The sequence below is a fragment of the Muntiacus reevesi genome, chromosome 16 (genome assembly GCF_963930625.1).
Source record: "Muntiacus reevesi chromosome 16, mMunRee1.1, whole genome shotgun sequence".
In the NCBI taxonomy this organism is placed as follows: Eukaryota; Metazoa; Chordata; class Mammalia; order Artiodactyla; family Cervidae; genus Muntiacus; species Muntiacus reevesi.
In genome coordinates, this window is record NC_089264.1 from 34,406,252 (window position 1) to 34,425,601 (window position 19,350).

General features: G+C 40.9%; 2 protein-coding genes across 2 annotated transcripts in view; one reads left to right on the forward strand and one right to left on the reverse strand.

The window, feature by feature from the left end:
* The window catches only part of HERC3 (HECT and RLD domain containing E3 ubiquitin protein ligase 3), a 137,273-nt gene that overhangs the window by 19,013 nt on the left and 98,910 nt on the right, over positions 1 to 19,350 (reverse strand). The gene's annotated exons all lie outside the window — the stretch shown is intronic.
* On the forward strand, positions 5,312 to 7,297 carry NAP1L5 (nucleosome assembly protein 1 like 5). Its single transcript, XM_065907353.1, has one exon. The coding sequence runs from the start codon at positions 5,474 to 5,476 to the stop codon at positions 6,050 to 6,052; it is 579 nt and encodes a 192-aa protein (XP_065763425.1). The 5' UTR covers positions 5,312 to 5,473; the 3' UTR covers positions 6,053 to 7,297.

Sequence of the window (19,350 nt, forward strand, 5' to 3'; positions counted from 1 at the left end):
TTAAAGGAGATTCCAGTGAAGGCTCAGAAAGAAGAGGAGAGCTACAGTGAAAGCTCCTAGTGTCTTAGAAAATACATATAAATCATAGAATATTGATAGAAACATGGATGTTAAAGCACTCTGGTAAAGTCCCAGATGGAGATGAAGAACACATTATTTTTTTTGAAATTGGAAAAAGGCAATCTTGTTATCAAGCAGCAGAGAACTTGGTCAAATCATGTTCTAATGTTTTATAGAAAGTAGGACTTATAAGTGATAAACTCAGTTACTTAGTGCAGGGCATTTCTGAGCAAAATATTAAAGGTGTGAACCTGGTTTCTTCTTGCTGCTTATAGTAAAATCCAAGAGGAAAGAGATAAAGAGGGAATTGTTAAGAGAAAAAGAAATAGAACTGGAAAGTTTGGAAATCCTCAGCCTATCCAGATAGCATGCTCTGAAAACAAGACCAAGGATGTAACTGAACAACGGTGTGCTAAAGAGATCAAGCATGTGACTCATGGACCCAGTCAACCATCTCCGTAGAAGCCAGGGGTAAAGATGTGGCTTCCAGGAAAGAGCTGTGGAGGACCCTCTTGTCTGATGGTGTGGATCCCCATGAATTGCCTGGGAGGCCAATAAGTCATGTCTGACTCTTTGTAACCCACGGACTGTAGCCTGCCAGGCTCCTCTGTCCATGGGCATTCTCCAGGCAAGAATACTAGAGTAGGTTGCCATGCCCTTCTCCAGGGGACCTTCCCAACCCAGGAATCAAACTGGGGTCTCCTGCACTGCAGGCGGATTATTTATCAGCTGAACTACAGGGCGGCCCTCATATGGACAATTACTTTTTGCCAATTTGAATGAGCAATTCCGTGAATAAAGGATAGTATTTTCAAGAAATGGTACCATATCAACAGAAGCTCAATATGCAAAAGGTATATATCCCTATAGTAGTAGTAATGTTAGTCACTCAGCTGTGTCCCACTCTTTACCATCCCATAGACTGCAGCCCACCAGGCTCCTCTGTCCATGGAATTCTCCAGGCAAGAATACTAGAGTGGGTAGCCACTCCCTTCTCCATGTGATCTTCCTGACCCAGGGATCGGACCCAACTCTCTCAAACTGTAGGCAGATTCTTTACTGTCTGAGTCACCAGGGAAGCCCAAATACCTCACACTTATTTGAAAATTAATTCAATATGGATTAGAGTCTAAGAGTAAAAACTTAAGTTGTAAAACTTCTGGAAGAACAAAAAAAAAAAACTTCTGGAAGAAAACATAAGACGAAATCTTTATGGCCTTGAATTTGGCAAAGATTTCTTAAATATGACACCAAAAACATAATCTATTAAGAAAAGATTAATAAAATGGATTGATCAAAATTTTAAATATCTGCTCTTGGAAGACACCGTTACAAAAATGAAAGACAAGTCACAGACCAAACAGCGTATTTAAAAAACACATATCTCACATAAGACTTGTACCCAGAATATATAAAAAACATTAGAAAATTAGTAAGAGAACAAAAAATTCAATTTAGAAAATGAGCAAAAGATCTACACAGACATTTTATCAAAGAAGATATATGACTGACATGTAAGCACACTAGAAGATGATATCATTAATCATTGTGGACTCACACACAGCTCTTAGATTAGGGGACAAAACTCAACAATATGAAATGCTGGTGAGGATGTGGAGCAACTGCAACTCTCCCATATTGCCAGTGTAAAAGCAAAATAGTATAGCCACTGTGGGAAACATCGTGGAAGCTTCCTGTAAAATTAAACCTACATTTACCATATGACCCAGCAATTCCACTTCTAGGTATTTACCCAAGAGAAATAAAAACCTTTGTTCACAGAGAAATCTGTTGATGAATGTTCACAGCGGCATTATTCGTAATCACAAAGAACTGGAAATAACTCAAAGGGGATACTAGTCAGTAAATAAAAGGAACAGACTACTAATATACGTTGCCACCGATGAATCTCCAGTTCATTATGCTGAGAGAAAAAGGCCAGATTCAAAAGGCTACAGACTTATTCCATTTATACGACATTCTGAGGACTACTGAGACAGATCACAGACCAGTGGTTGCCAGGGTTGACAATAAGGGAAAGAACGTGAGGGTATTTGGAGAAGATGAGGTCACTGTTCTACAATTCCATTAATGTAGTGTTTACATGACTCTATGTGTTTGTCAAAGTACCCTAAAAAGGGCAAAATTTGTTGTACATGAACTATATCTCAATACAGGCTTTTAAAAAAAAAAAAAAAAAAAAGAGTAGCCTAAGACAGGTGGGATCTGGGACCCTTTGATGCAGTGCTTGTGTCTGGACAAACCTCTCCTCCAACAACAAAATAGGAATTAACATGAGACTAAAAATAACTGCATGCACAGCCTCTCTGGGCAATTTATGAACAAGATACAAAAAGACCAAAAACCCAACTTCCAGGATGCAACTTGAGGAGCCGGGAGCAAAAGCAGGGTATCAGAAGCAAAAGCAGGGTACTGCACATACCTCCTGCACACAGTACCACCAAGGGGGTGGGCAGACCACCTAAGCCACCCCTCTGGCCTGCACCCATCCCTACCCCTACCCTTACCCCATATAAGAAACCTGCTTCCCAGTGCCAGCCCCTCTGGCACTGTAACAAGGAGGTTACTTGTTTTCGCTCCCTTCTGCTGGCAGCGAGTCCCAAAAAAGACTTGCTTGAATTTATCATCTAGTCTCATCGATTTCCATTTATTAATGAGTCCAAGAAGTCTGGTCGGTAAAGCCTAGCTTCACACTACGTTTAAAGATTTTTTAAGATGGGAACATAAAAATCCTAAAAGATGGGTACATCCTGGTTGTTTTAAGTAATTCAAGTTAGTGAGACTGAGTGAAGCCTGGGTTTAGTTTTGTCTTCTTAAAGTGTGTCACAGCTTCTATATTACAGGAGTTTGAAGGCCTCGCTTCTGCCCCTGATTCTGCCAGTCAGGTGATACAAATTGTAAAAGAGCACTGCACTTCCTTTTTCTTCACCTAAGTTTCTTATTTCTTAAAATGAGAAAACACATTCTTAACCTCACCATTCCTGTACCTATCAAAAGATGGTATACGGAACATGCCAGTGATGCATTAAATATGTATAGCATCAGCCAACTAAATATAGATACATTATTACACCAAATTGAGAGTTAGGATTGAAATTTCAACCTTAACCAAAATATCTCATCATTACAGATGGTAACAGGGAAGCACAAAGTAAATTATCTGAAACATAATTAAGAAAGTAAAATAAATAATAGAAATTACAAGTACAAAAAAAAACTAAGGTATTTTCTACTGGGGATATATTGAACCTTTTGTAAAGTTTCTTTGGGGAAGGGCACAAAGATGTCCTTTTCTAAGAGTATATTACTGCAAGTTATCTTTGAGAAATAAATGCAATTTAACTATTTTGTAAACAAAATACCAATTTCTTGCTAAGTGTCAGCACTAAATGCTTTGCATATTATTAACTAATATTTACAAGACCCCAAAAGACGCACCAAATGTACTTGGGCAGTTAATTTCCTTACATTCATGTGTTTCACGTAAATACTTTGGCAAGACCTAATATAATGGGGAAAAAAGCATTTGTATAAGTAATGCTTAATTTGAAAACATTCCTGAATAAGTCCTGTAAGGATCGTTTGGCTTCCATACCAAAAATAATATGCTCTTATCCTTATTCAAGAAGCTCTCATTTTGATTTAATAAATAGGAAACTGTCTACTCATTTGACTGTTAGAAAACATGAGATTAATATTCGATAGCTTTTTTTTTATTGTTCTCATATACAAATCACCAGTCAGACCCTTGGAGCAGATGCTCCACCAAGTCCTGGGGACAAGGCCAGTGAGTACGTGTTTGACTGCACATCCCCAGCAAATATTCATTTGACTGTTAGAAAACATGAGATTAATATTCGATAGCTTTTTTTTTATTGTTCTCATATACAAATCACCAGTCAGACCCTTGGAGCAGATGCTCCACCATGTCCTGGGGACAAGGCCAGTGTGTACGTGTTTGACTGCACATCCCCAGCAAATATTCATTTGACTGTTAGAAAACACGAGATTAATATTCGATAACTTTGTTTTTTTATCGCTCTCATATACAAATCACCAGTCAGACCCTCGGAGCAGATGCTCCACCATGTCCTGGGGACAAGGCCAGTGTGTACGTGTTTGACTGCACATCCCCAGCAAATATTCATTTGACTGTTAGAAAACATGAGATTAATATTCGATAACTTTTTTTTTTTTATCGCTCTCATATACAAATTACCAGTCAGACCCTCGGAGCAGATGCTCCACCAAGTCCTGGGGACAAGGCCAGTGAGTACGTGTTTGACTGCACATCCCCAGCAAATATTCATTTGACTGTTAGAAAACACGAGATTAATATTCGATAGCTTTTTTTTTTTCATCGCTCTCATATACAAATCACCAGTCAGACCCTCGGAGCAGATGCTCCACCATGTCCTGGGGACAAGGCCAGTGTGCACGTGTTTGACTGCACATCCCCAGCAAATGGCACTGTTAAACATGCGCCTCATCCCCGATAAGGCAGGGGGCCCCTTACCCTGGGCCTCCAGCGTTAGAAGGCTTTGCTTTCTCTGGCCCTCCTCCAGCTTTATTCCTCCCCACAGGACAAGGCTTCTGAGGAGCCTTCTGGAACATTGCAGGATACCCAGGGTTTCAGACATTTCCTGGTCAAACAGCTCCAAAACTGCCTACCGCGTCCGCCTAACTGAAAGAAGATTGTACTACCGGTATATATGCCACTAGGCCGAGAGAGGGGCAAGAGGGGCTGCTGAGGGCGGGACGAGGGGAGAAAGGGCTGAAAGCTGTGCAGTTTCCCCGCAGGTCCCTAAGGGCGTGGAATGGAGCCAGATCCCCCAGGCCGCTACTCTCTGGCAGGGACTTCAGTGAAATCTGAGGTGATCAAAGCCGCGTCCCCAAGAGTAAGCCCGAGATGCCAACGCCGGCTACAGAGAGATGGAGACGAATGCCAAGGCAGATGTACTGGCAGATGTATATAAGCACCTGTGTGAGCTAGAGGGGCCAAGTGGCAAAGGCTAAGCCCGTCCACACAGTTCGTGGAAAACTGCCGCGGACACCTGCCGCCACCCCCAGGCCCTCTCTACTGCGGGAGGATTTGCGCGGGCAGATGTGGGGGGAGGCAGGGTAGCTAGGAAACGGGTCCTGACGTTGGCCGCAGTGCGGGGGAGAGCAGGGTAGCAACAGGAGGCTGCTGGTGCGGTTCGAGGGCCCACCATCAGCTGATTATGGGGAGCCAGTCCAGGGCCCGCGGGGGGCGCGGGCGGGGCCGCAGACGTCACCGCCGCGGCTGACGTCAGCGCCGCTTGCCGCTTGCCGCAGCCGCAGGATCGCGCTGGTGCAGTTCGGGTGCCGGTCTCTGTGGGAGCCACCCAGACCTCTGCGCTGCTCCTCGAACATGGCCGACTCGCAGAACCAGGGCTCCACGGAGCCGAGCCAGGCAGCGGCGGCGGCGGCAGCAGCAGACGCGGCCGCGGCACCGGAGGAGGTAATGGCGGAAGGCGGTGCGCAGGGGGCAGATTCTGACACCTCGTCCAGCGACTCCGACGGTGCGGTCGGTCAGACGGCTGAGGAGCCCCAGACCCCTGCAGAGAATGCACCAAAGCCTAGAAATGACTTTATCGAGAGCCTGCCTAACTCGGTGAAATGCCGAGTCCTGGCCCTCAAAAAGCTGCAGAAGCGATGCGATAAGATAGAAGCCAAATTTGACAAGGAATTCCAGGCTCTGGAGAAAAAGTACAACGACATCTATAAGCCCTTACTTGCTAAAATCCAAGAGCTCACCGGTGAGATGGAGGGGTGTGCGTGGACCTTAGAGGGTGATGAGGAGGAGGATGATGATGAAGAGTACGAGGATGAGGAGGAGGGAGAGGAGGAGGACGAGGAGGAAGAAGAGCCTGCAGCAGAGGCTGTGGCGACTGCGGCCGCCAACGATGAGGGTCCCCACTCTGCAGTGCCTGATGACGCCAAGAAATAAGCGGGGGCAGAGATTGCAGAGGAGAATGACGACGCAGATTTAAAACCCCGATTACTATTATTTTGTACACATTGGTGGACTTGAACGGCTCAGGTTTTGGACCAAAGTACAGGAGGAATCAATTCTGAAATTCCTAAAATACTACGAAATTGACGCAATCAGATTATGCCCAGCGCGTCTCAAATTTGATTTCCAATTTGAACACAAATATACCAACAGGTGTTGAAAATGAGTTAAAATGATTTTTCATGATCTCTTCTGTGAGGACTGGAGTTGAGGCTTACTAAGGGTGTCAAGTAGATGTGAATTAAAGAACGTCACTTTGAAAATCCTTTCATCACAGTATCATCGCACTAGGCACGGAACACCCAAGCCGAGATCGAACGTGTTCTCAATGCCGAATTCTTCGATTTCTTTAGTTTTGCATTTTTCCAGCGCAGCAGCAGCAGAACTCAAGACAGATCTCATCTTTAAGACTTTGTTTTTGTAACGCGGACATCATCAGTTTTACACTTCAGAGAAGAGGGATGAGACGGAGGAAGCCGGTGCTGGAGATCATGACAATACTGTTAATGAGGCTCAGAAAACTGCCACTTCAGATTCTAAAGACTGTTCTGAATATTTGGTTCTGAGAAGGAGGGTGTATGACCTGTACAATATTGTCAACGTATGTGTTCATTATTTACGGTCTCGTGTTTATGTGTTTTCTTGGTAATGTCTATTTACAAAGGTGTAAAACAAATTCGCAATTCTTTAAGTATTAAATCCCTTTACCTAGTATTTTAGAAGTATTAATTTACTTGAAAAAATGTAGAATTCTAGTAAATTCTGTAAAGCATGTGTATCCAATGTTATGTACTTTGAACTGTGTGATGTCTTTTTGTCTTGTAGCTTTTAGAATGTAGTTGTGAAAATTATCAGAACTCTTCACTGAAGCTAATGTTTGGGAAAAAAATATATACTTGAAGAACCAATCCAACTGTGTGTCCCCATCTGCAGCTCAGAAGTAGAGGGGGTTTAAGTTTGCTTGTGTTAGCTGTGCCTTCATTACTTTGCTATGTAAATGTGACATATTAATATAAAATGGTGCATAATCAAATTTTACTGCTTGGGAACAGATTGGCATACAGCAAAGGATTTTTAGGAAGACACATTTAATGTAAAGACTATTAGCTTCTTTGTGGGTTTTGAACTGTGTGATCTATAAAGAAATTTAAGCATAAAGTTGTTTACCACTGTGGTGTTAATAAAACAGTATTTTCAAAAAACAAAAGGACTCATTCTTTGACTGCCTGGAATGAAATCCCAGCTCTGCCTCTTATTAGCGATGATGAGCAATTTAATTAATCTGTGTTCAATTTCTCCTTATCTATAAAAGGGGATAGTAACAGTTCCTTCCTCACAGGTTATTATGGAGAACAAACTAGTTAATTTACATAAAGCTCATAGACCAGCATCTGACACTAAATGCTTAAAATACTTCAGCTGTTATTAACATTGTTGTTATTATATGAAAGATAAAAGAGGAAGATTTGAAGTTCAGTCCTTTTTGTAAGTTACAAAAGGGGAGAAAATACATATCATTATATTTGTAAATTTAGGATTTTATTGTTTAAGAATGTGGCCTTTCATTCGTAAACAAGTAAATTCAATAAAAGGTCTTCCTCAATATAAAAATCAGATTTTTATTTCCTCCCAGAAAGAATAAAAGACATTATGCATTTAAAGGCTATTTCAACTTTATATCTGGGCATCCTAAATCAAGTATAAAATTAAAAATGACTCCCCCCAAATTTTAAACACATAGATGTGTTTTCTTTCATTTCCCTTAAGGGTCAAAATTATTCAGAAGTGACATTAGACCGATTTACCTTAGGGAATGCAAGGAAGCTCTGACCTGTTGCTAATTGCAATAGTTGAATAAAACCTTAATGCAACAATCTTCCTTAGGGTCAAGACAACAAAAAGAGAAAATCAAAATAATTTATTATAGAAGAAGTAAATGATTATCTTAATCATGCCTATCTGGAACAGAAGCAAAAAAAAAAAAACTAATAAAAGTCAATATTCATTTCTTATCCCTAGGAATAAAAGACTTGTTTTTCTAGGTCCTACAAAAACAAAAATGAGTGAAACAAATAAGGTGTGTAATTAGTGGGGAAAATAAAAAATTTTGGAAGGGATGTGATTTTATATAGAAAGCCCAAGAGAATCAGTTGAATCACATTCAGTTAAGTTTGAGGAACTGATCAGTTACCAGATAAATATATAAAAACCACTAATTATTTCTAGGAACTTTAATAGTGGTAAAAAATACATGCAAAAGGCTCTCACGATATATGAAATAAAAATATTTATAAAAACCAATTAAAAATGTATGCAACCTATGGAAAAAAAGTAGAATATCACAAAGAAATGCAAAACAGGTCTTTGGAAGTTAAGACTGAATATCACAAAAGTGTCAATTCTTCCCATATTAACATTTTATTTACTACACTTCAAATCAAAACCCAAACTGGATCTAGAACCATATAACTACCCTGATCTTCACCTAATTGTTTACTAAGATGGAAACAATAAAGATTTTTATCTTAAACTAGGGACTCAAAAGAAAATTTTTAATGAAAGAAAATATATTATTATTCATTAATCAATTACTGGACAGGGAGAGGTTAAGTCTAGAGTGATTTAAGACCAAAAGAAATAATCAACAGACGTGACAACACAAAAATTAAAGAGGTTATAAAAATTTTAAAAGACTTCACATTTTTAAAAGCAAGCAGCAAAGGGAATAAAATGTGCAATAAAATACAAATACAAAAAAAAGTTCATATAGATCATAAGAAAATCATTTTGTCTTAATATAGAAATATATAAAGGACGTCAGCAGACTACTTTAAAAAACGGAAACACTGCAATCCTGTTCAGGGCAGCAAGACACATCCTGAAAGGACAGTACTAAGTGGTCCAGGCTTCCAGCAAGGTCTGGATCTTTCTTTCACATATATACAAGTTTAGCTATGGGGTTTTCTAGCTACCATTCATACCACTGTTGGCCACTTTTCTCAGGATACAGGCACATATGTGATGCCCTTCATAATGTCAAGCAATTTCCACCATTTCCTAACTGGGTTGATCTTTCCCCTCTGTTTCCTGAATTGCTTATTTGATAGTTCCTCGGGCAGCCATAAAACTTGCATGTTAATAGGTAGCAGAATACCCTCCCTTTAAGGCAAGTCAAACACTCTCACTCATAAACCACTTTTAATCCATTATAGACCCAAATTAGTAAGCAACACACAACATAACTGACAAAAAGAAAGGCAGCATGCATTACGCATTCAACTCAGTCTCTATGAGCATTATGCAGAAGACTGCAGCAGGCTGACGCTCACAGCCCACGCACAGGATAGCAGCTCTCCTGGACTCAAAGTTTACCATCAAGCATACACAGACACGTTTGCACGTGCATACATATGGACACAAACATTTTTTTATTGAAAGTCACAAAACATAATTAGCCATTTAAAGTGAATAATTCAGTGGCTTTTAATTCATTAAAATATTGTGCAATGATCACTTCTACCTAATTCACTTTTTTTAAGAAAAATATTTTAAAGGTAAACATCAGAAAAATGGACCAATGCTATGTAGAATATGTAAAGAAGCTTATGTATGGGAGAAATACAAACTTTTACAAGTGAGCTCAAGATTCTTATTAGACTCCATTTTTAAAAAAAAGAACACTCAGTATCTTTAAGGATTACATGAAATAGAGTAGTATTCTCATACATTGATGACAATGTATAAGTTGGTGTAATTCATAAGCAAAATCAATTTAGCAAAAATAGCCACAGATTCAAAATGATATACACTAATTCCATTTCACCCTTGGAACCTTATCATTAAAGAGCAATTTTAAAAACAAAGTTTTATACTTAAGATGTCTTATACAGTTTTATTAAAAAGGAAGGAAGGGGAAGAGAAAGAAATAAAGGGAAGGAGAAAAAGAACATAGAAACAAGCCAGACACTCAAAAAGGAAAGTAGGGAAAACATTCACATAGCAGGCTGTGCAGGCATTATTAAGACTGTCCACAAGGGCTTTATAATAAATTTATAGATATAAGCATTATCTCAACCTAAATTAAAAAATTCAGACATACAGTTTTATACACATATAGTTATGTTTTCAACTATGCCAACTTTGTCTTTAAAAAATTGCATAGTCTGTCTGAACTGAAAACAGCAAATTCTTCAAGTTATTTATCTTCAAGGGATGAAGAGACACAGGGACCCTGACACTCTGGTCTTGGCCTCTTAGTGGCAATGTGCTGAGAGCATAAGCTCTCACTCAAACAAAATGGCTTTGATCCTCGGCTCTGGTTTTTGAACTCTGGACTTCTAACCATGTAAACCTGAGCAAGTAACTTATACCTCTCCGTGCCTCAGTTTCTTCAACTATGGGAAGCACTCGGGAAATGTTACTAGCATTTTAATTATCTGCTATTCCTGTAACAGCCCAGCACAAGTACCATGCAGATCTTAAAGATTACACCTCCCGCAGACTATCTCAAGAGATCAAGTGAAGTCTCAGCATTCCTAACTTCAGTTGATCTTAAGGAGCTAGAAGTGTTTGTCATGTGTGGGTTTTACTCTCACATTCTCTTTATAGAATCTAGGTGCCTTTTGAACTGTGGTGTTGGAGAAGACTCTTGAGAGTCCCTTGGACCGAAAGAAGATTCAACCAGTCCATCCTAAAGAAGATCAGTCCTGGGCGTTCATTGGAAGGACGGATGTTGAAGCTGAAACTCCAATACTTTGGCCAACTGATGTGAAGAGCTGACTCATTGGAAAAGCCCCTGATGCTGGGAAAGATTGAGGGCAGAGAGAAGGGGACGACAGAGGCTGAGATGGCTGGATGGCATCAACCGACTCAATGGACATGGGTTTGGGTGGAATCCGGGAGCTGGTGGACAGGGAGGCCTGGAGTGCTGAGGTTCATGGGGTCGCAAAGAGTTGGACACGACTGAGCGACTGAACTGACTGACTGACTGGAGCACTTACCTTAAGCTGTGCTGCGTGCTAAGTCACCATAGTCATGCCTGACTCTCTGCAATCCTATGAACTGTAGCCCGCCTGGGTACTCCATCCATGGGATTCTCCAGGCAAGAATAATGGAGTGCATTGCCAAGCCTTTCTCCAGGGGATCTTCCCGATCCAAGGATGGAACTTGCATCTCTTATGTCTCCTGCACTGGCAGACTCGTTCTTTAACATTAGCACCACCAGGAAAAACGGGCATCTCTTTTTTACTATTTCCTCTCCTCGTCATCTCTTTAGGGCTTTCCAGGTAGTAAAGTCAAGTCAAGTAAAGTAAAGTAAAGAATGTGCATACCAATGCAGGAGATACACTATACTTGGGTTCGATCCCTGGGTTGGGAGGATCCCCTGGAGTAGGAAATGGCAAACCACTCCAGTATTCTTGCCTGGAAAATTCCATTGACAGAGAAGCCTAGCAGGCTACAGTCCCCGGGGTTGCAAAGAGTTGGACATGACTGAGTATACACACATGTCATATAATCCTCTGGGAATCTAGAATGACATGTGGGTGTTTTTAAAATTGATGGTAATAACACCATGTTACAGAGTGTGAGAAATACTTAAGTCATGTAGTACAGTATTATCCAGATGTGACTACCATTTGTGGCAAGATTTAGGTAAGATGCCAGTGGTCACCAGCAATCACCCAAGGGTGTTCTTTTACCTGGATGCTTATAATTCATTTGTCTGTCTGCAGCTCTTGTCCAAGCAAAGAAAGCAATTTTAAGACCAAATGGAATATAATAAATTATGGATACAGAATTGGTATCCTTCTGTCATTTTCCTCCAGGGTAGTGGTAACAGCAAATATCTTACTGTTAGCTCAATAAAAACAGCTTCAATACCAGCAGCATCTCTACATACAACTGCTCAAGTTAAAAATACAGCAGGTATTATTCCTTTGGTTCTCTCACTTCATTTTCTTAGCCTAATTTATAAAAATACCCAGTGACAAGATTATGGCATGTGACAGTCAAAAGGAAACGATTAATCTTTCACCATCATATATAACCTTTCTTTCCAGGATCACAGCATGCTTTGATGATAACGCTTCTACTTTTCACAACATTATGTGAAAGAGAAAGTTGCTCAGTTATGTCCGACTGTTTGCAACCCCATGGACTGTATAGTCCATGGAATTCTCCAGGTCAGACTACTGGAGTGGGTAGCCTTTCCCTTCTCCAGGGGATCTTCCCTATCCAGGAATCGAACCAGGGTCTCCTGCATTGCAGGCAGATTCTTTACCAACTGAGCTATGAGGGAAGCCCCTCATAACATTAAAGATAAAGGGGAAGAGCAAACAAACAAGCACTAATTCACGTCTTTTTCTGTCTGTCCCTGACTATGACAGCAATATTAATAATGTGGCAATAACCACACTAGAGTCTCAGAAGTCTGTCCAACAGGTAACTGTGACAGCGAGGGGGTTGGCCTCCTGTCACCAAGGACAGTCATGGACAATAGTGCCTAAAGCGGTGTGGATGACCTCACTGTGTGCTCAGCGAGTGCTAGCAACCCAGAAAAGTGACAACCCAAATTTCCATCTAACACAGTAGCTATTCCCTACTCTAATTTCAAACACAGTGTCTTGGCAATAAAAATAGGAATCCCCCTCTGCCTGGCAATATTTAAAACAACAGCACATTTTACAACACAAAGATTTAAAAACTTTTTTATCATATGACCCAGCAATCCTACTTCTGGGCACACACACCGAGGAAACCAGATCTGAAAGAGACACGTGTACCCCAATGTTCATCGCAGCACTGTTTGTAATAGCCAGGACATGGAAGCAATCTAGATGCCCATCAGCAGGTGAAAGGATAAGGAAGCTGTGGTACATATACACCATGGAATATTATTCAGCCATTAAAAAGAATTCATTTGAATCAGTTCTAATGAGATGGATGAAACTGGAGCCCATTATACAGAGTGAAGTAAACCAGAAAGATAAAGACCAATACAATATACTAACACATATATATGGAATTTAGAAAGATGGTAACGATAATCCTATATGCAAAACAGAAAAAGAGACACAGATGTACAGAACAGACTTTTGGACTCTGTGGGAGAAGGCGAGGGTGGGATGTTTCGAGAGAACAGCATTGAAACATGTATATTATCTAGGGTGAAACAGATCACCAGCCCAGGTTGGATGCGTGAGACAAGTGCTCAGGCCTAGTGCACTGGAAGACCCAGAGGAATTGGGTGGACATGGAGGTGGGAGGGGGTATCGGGACCGGGAATACATGTAAATCCATGGCTGATTCATATCAATGTATGACAAAAACCACTACAATATTGTAAAGTAATTATCCTCCAACTAATAAAAATAAATGGAAAAAAAAATAAAAAATAAAAACTTTTTTAGAAAGAGAGAAGCTAATTTCTTTAAGAAAGTCATGGTAACAGAATAATGGAGTTTTGTAATATAAGTAAAAGAATAATGTAGGTCCCCTTATTACTCCCTTGAAGTTATGCACTCTCTTTCTTTTAAGGAACCTGTATGTCATCAGAACATCCTTATGGAAAATGTTTTGTAGAAGCAGCCCTCAAGTCAATTAGGGGCAAACAACTGCAAAGAAAGAGAAAAGGAACCCACTGACTTCAAGTCAGTGCTCTCTGCACTGATTCTGAGGACCACTCATAGGATGAGCAACGTCCAGGAGTGAGTGTATGTCAGTGTACGGTCAGGACACTCAAGACGGCTCTGCTGTTGGGCTCTGTACAAGCCCTGCTCAACCTGTGCCTGCTTCACCCACACCCTACTCATACAACGGCCCTTCCACATACTTGTCCCAGGCCCCAGCTCATGACTAGGTCAGAACATCTCCACTGAGATCGCTTATCAAAGGGGTGTTGAGGGGCATGCCCCCCACCCTCGCTGGTTTCCCTGATAACCAAGAGCCAACCTCACATCAATTCCCCTGATAACTGGTACCCACCTCCCCACTTTCCCCAGTAGCAGAGACGGTCGCCACGTCCCGCCTGCTATCTGCCACACAAGGTGGTGTATCACTCCAGGATCTTGCTTCACACATGTAAGAACCCGCATCCATTAAACCACTGACGTCTCTGTTGCTGACTCCGGATTTTTTCTTCAGTCTCGAGATTGGGCTTGCAGGCCTGCAGGGCCTTTTGCCCAACTGTCAGCAAAAGATAAAAATGGTGGAAAAGGAAAAAAAGATGAAGAAAGAAAGTGTGCCACAGACCCACTTCTATCATGAGACTTCTTTGCTTGCAAACTTTACCGAGCATCTTTCCCTTCTTATTACGTTCTCGTCTGTTTTCTAGTATCCAGATCTTAGCAGTCCTCTCAAGAGCTCTACTCATATCCATCTCCCCGCCCGCCCCAGGTCCCTCTGCCCATGTGGATTTCTCTGAACCCCTTTTGATTCAATTAACTAATTTTGTCTTCCTATTTCATTTATGGTTGCAATTGAGAACAGCTTTTTAATACCCTAAACAAACTGGGTTATAGTTCAGTATTCCTGCATAGATTGTTCTCAACTATTAGGTCAGTTCAATTGCTGATTCAAAGAAATACCTACTGAATAAGGAGACAGAGTGAGAGTGAGAGAAAGCAAAGAGACAGAAAGGAAAAAACTCAGACCCACAAAGAGAAAGAGAACAAAACAGGCAGAGACAAAAAGTCTCTAGGAGAAACAATTTTATAAAGATACGAAAAAAGAGGGTTAAGTCCCAATACCTGCCTCCTCTGCAGATGATATCACAAATTGCCTATGCCCGCACAAGAACACTCTTTCCCCACCGGGTGTATCCAACACACAGTGCATTCGGAAGACTCACTAGAAAGTGAAGAAATTCTCAATGTGCCCTACCTCAGGTTGCTTGCCTAGCCTACTGTTAGCTCATAACAAATGATGCACACACTATACTGTCTGAAACCTGATGCAAAAGCTCAGACATCCTTTGAAAAGTCTAAAGGCTATAGATGTATCTATATACATACACATATATGTTAAAAAGTGATCACCAAAACCAGGAAGGAAGAAGAATTGTTACAGAGAAGAACCAAGTCTGACTCCATGCTGGGACTGTTTCTTTGACTTGTTTTTTGTTGCTGTTGCTGTTATAACCATATATAGTGGCCTGCCTCAAAGGCCCCTGCCACTCTGTTAAACTGTCTTTATTCAGTTCATAGAAAGATAATCTGACCCTGCCCACTTGAGAATGACTGCCAAAAAAAAAAAAAAAAAAAACAGGGAGTGAAAGAGAGAGAAAGAAGAGATTCAACACACCCCTTCCAAAGGCTGGCCCTTCCCAGAAATGTTTTGCAAGACTGAAGACACTTTTTACTTTACTTCCTCATTGCCTCTCCCACTCTATATTCTGCCTTTTGACTTTAGTTCCTCATTGCTTCTCTCTGGTTCTATAAAAGAACCTGAGGTCCAGACCCCAACAAGACAGTTATTTTGAGACGCAGTCTGCCATCTTCTCTGTCAGCCAGCTTCCCAAATAAAGTTGTGTTCTTTGTCTCAACACCTCATCTCTCTGATTCACTGGTTTGTTGTTCAGTGAGCAGAGTACTTAGACTCAGTAACAAGATCATCTGAACCCAAAAGCCACTTTATCAGTTCAGTTCAGTCGCTCAGTCATGTCTGACCCTTTGTGAACCCATGGAATGCAGCACACCAGGCTTCCCTGTCCTTCAGCAACTCCCAGAGCTTGCTCAAACTCATCTCCATTGAGTCGGTGATGCCATCCAACCATCTTGTCCTCTATCATCTGCTTCTCCTCCTGCCTTCAATCTTTTCCAGCATCAACATCTTTTCCAATGAGTCAGTTCTTCACATCAGGTGGCCAAAGTTTGGAGCTTCAGCTTCAGCATCAGTCCTTCCAATGAATATTCAGGACTGATTTCCTTTAGAATTGACAGGTTTGATCCCCTTGCAGTCCAAGGAACTCTCAAGAGTCTTCTCCAACACCACAGTTCAAAAGCATCAATTCTTTGGCATTCAACTTTTTTTATGATCCAACTCTCATATCTATACATGACTATTGGAAAAATCCATAGCTTTGTCAGCAAAGTAATGTCTCTGCTTTTTAATATGCTGTCTAGATTGGTCATAGCTTTTCTTCCAAGGAGCAAGCATCTTTTAATTTCATGGCTGCAGTAACTATCTGCAGTGATTTTTGGAGGCCAAGAAAATAAAGACTGTCACTGTTATTCTGCCTTATATTCTGCCCTTTAGCAACTTTATGATCTGCCATAAATTTCCCAATTTTAAAAATATTATCACATTCTATGGAATAATACTGTTTTTATTAAACAAATAATTAACAGCTAATAAAAGTACCAATGTTATACAGATAAAGAAGGGACAGTGCTTTTAGCTTTGAAACATTCTTATCAAGTAAGAGTTTCCAATTAAACACCTGCTGCAGAGAAGAAATAATTCTGACTCCATGTTGGAACTGTTTCTTTGAGTTGCTTTTCCTTGCAGTTATTATAATCATACTTAATGGCCTGTCTCAAAGAACCCTGCTACTCTGTTTGACTGTTAAACTTGAGTGCCTTTTTTCAGCTCATAAAGAGATAATCTGACCCTGCCCATCTGTGAATGGCTACAAAAAAGAGACTAACACATTCCATTGATTCTTTTGAACTGTGGTTCTGGAGAAGACTCTTGAGAGTCCCTTGGACAGCAAGATCAAACCAGTCAATCCTAAAGAAAATCAGTCCTGAATATTCACTGGAAGGAGTGATTATGAAGCTGTAGCTCCAATACTTTGGCCACCTGATGCCAAGGGCTGACTCATTAGAAAAGACCCTGATGCTAGGAGAGATTGAAGGCAGGAGGAGAAGGGGACAACAGAGGATGAGATGGTTGGATGGCATCACCAACTCAATGCACATGAGTTTGAGCAAGCTCCAGGAGATGGTGAAGGACAGGGAAGCCTGGTGTGCCACACAGTCCATGGGGTCACAAAGAGTCGAACAGGATGAGCAAAGAGCGATTGAACTGAACATACCCCTTCCAAAGCATGGCTCTTCCTGGAGACGTTCTGTAAAACCAAAGACCCTTTTTTACTTAACTTCCTCACTGCTTCTCCCTCTCTATTCTGCCTTTTGACTTTAGTTCCTCATTGCTCCTCCCTTTGGTTCTATAAAAGAACCTGACATCCAGGCCCTGACAAGATGGTTATTTTGAGACATCAGTCTGCAATCTTCTCCGTCAGCCAGCTTTCCAAATAAAGTCATATTCCTTGCCTCAGCACCTTGTCTGTAAGATTCACTGCCTTGCATGCAGTGAACAGAGCGAGCTCGAACTTGGTGACATACCTACTTGAGACAAGACTAGCCTCTATACTAGGTTCTCGGGGTCAAGATCACCTGAAGCAGTTTTTGTTGGGTCCTTGGCAACTTCTGCATTATTTCAGCTAACTCTGGTATTATAGCTCACACTTTCCCCAAAGATGACACTTCCTGGGTAGTCTGGAAGGTCCACATGACAAAAAGGATTACCTAATGCTACATTAGATCACCTTGGCTTCTAGCTATTTTTTAAAATGTAAAGGGATGGAAGAGGAGGCCTGTCAGTTTTTCTGTCACTCCTACTTTCAAAAGGGAAGATTTATGGGAGGAAGCCAATATACATCACTTATATAGGATTTCTTTCTGCATCTTTGCAACTATGTATAGTAAGAAGCCAATTAAAACCCAAAGCTTTCATTTCCCAACATACCCAAAACAGCATCCAACTTCTCTACATCTGTAACCTTTTTCCACAGCATCAGTGAACCCTTGCTTCCAGGCTTCCCTCACTCATAACCCTCCCAAGTGGAGGCCACCATTCCATCACCTTTCTGCAGGAAGATGAGAGACACCTACCTCATCTTTCTGCACACCCACTACTTCTTCAAGTCAAGAAGTTTTGTCTCTACCCAATGTGTTAATGATCTCTAAATCCTCATCACAAGAGTCTCCCTTCTGTTCCAATATATATAACTCTTCTAAGAACATACATTTTCTCCCATCCTTGCTTTTTTATTTCACCTCGTTTTTCTTTGTGTAGGCAAACCTCAAATTCACTGGTGGTTAAGGCTGGCATAAGTAACTACACAAACTACTGACAATAAGATTTCAGATCAGTGAATACAACAGATCAGTGAATATAACAAAAAAAGCATCAGACTCATAGATACAAAGAACAAATTAGTAGTTACCAGTGAGGGTAGGGAGTGGGAACATCACAGGAGTTGGGGAGTGGGAGGTACAAACTACTGGGTGTAAGGTAGGCTCAAGGATGTGTTGTACAATATGGGGAATGTAGCCAATATTTTGTAATAACTGCAAATGCAAAGTAATCTTTAAAAATTGTATTAAAATTTGAAATGCAAGAAAGAAAAAGGAAATATACTACTTAGAAACTATGACTTGATTTTTAAAAAAAAAGACTTCTCAAGACATACATAAATCTTCAGCTCTAAACAAAATCACCTAGGTATCACACAGACATGTCAAAATCAACATTTATAAAATGGAACTCTTTAAAAAAAAAAAAAAAAAAAGGAACTCTTTTTCCTCTCCACCCTGCTCTACAGATTCTGTTTCCTGTTGTCCAAATTGGAAGCCTCAATACAAGCATGTGATCAACACATGCATCTCTAGTAGGATCCATACATAATCAGGCACTAGCTCCTGTTCATTACATAACCAACACATAGCTGACTCTGCATCCCTGCTGCCTTCACTTTGGCCCTCACCACCTAACACCTGAGTTACCTCAGTAGGCTCCTATGGGTCTCCCAACACATGGTCCATTTCCATGTGGCCACCAGTTATCATTTTAAAACAGATCAACCATGTCCCATGTCAAAATCACTTAAAGTCTTGACAAGTTTCACCCTAATACTACTGCACCCACCCTTAATCCACACACTAGCCCCCACCCAGTAAGTACTCACCATTCTCTATCATGTGTTAAATTTGAGACTCGCCCATTCACACTCTTCGATGTTCAGTGAAAGTGTTGTGGCTTCTCCCCCTGGTTCCATGGCACTTGTTCTATCCCTTACTACCACATGCACCATAACCTACTGCAGTTATCCATTACGCTGTCCCTTCCCAGTTAGCACCGAGGATAAAAGTCACTCATTTCCTAATTCCAGCAACAGATCTGGCACAGAGCAGGCACTCAGTGTTTGCAAACTGAATTAATTAACATGC

Coding starts and splice junctions, on each gene's coding strand:
- NAP1L5 (XM_065907353.1), top strand. CDS start 5,474: ATGGCCGACTCGCAGAACCAGGGCTCCACGGAGCCGAGCCAGGCAGCG.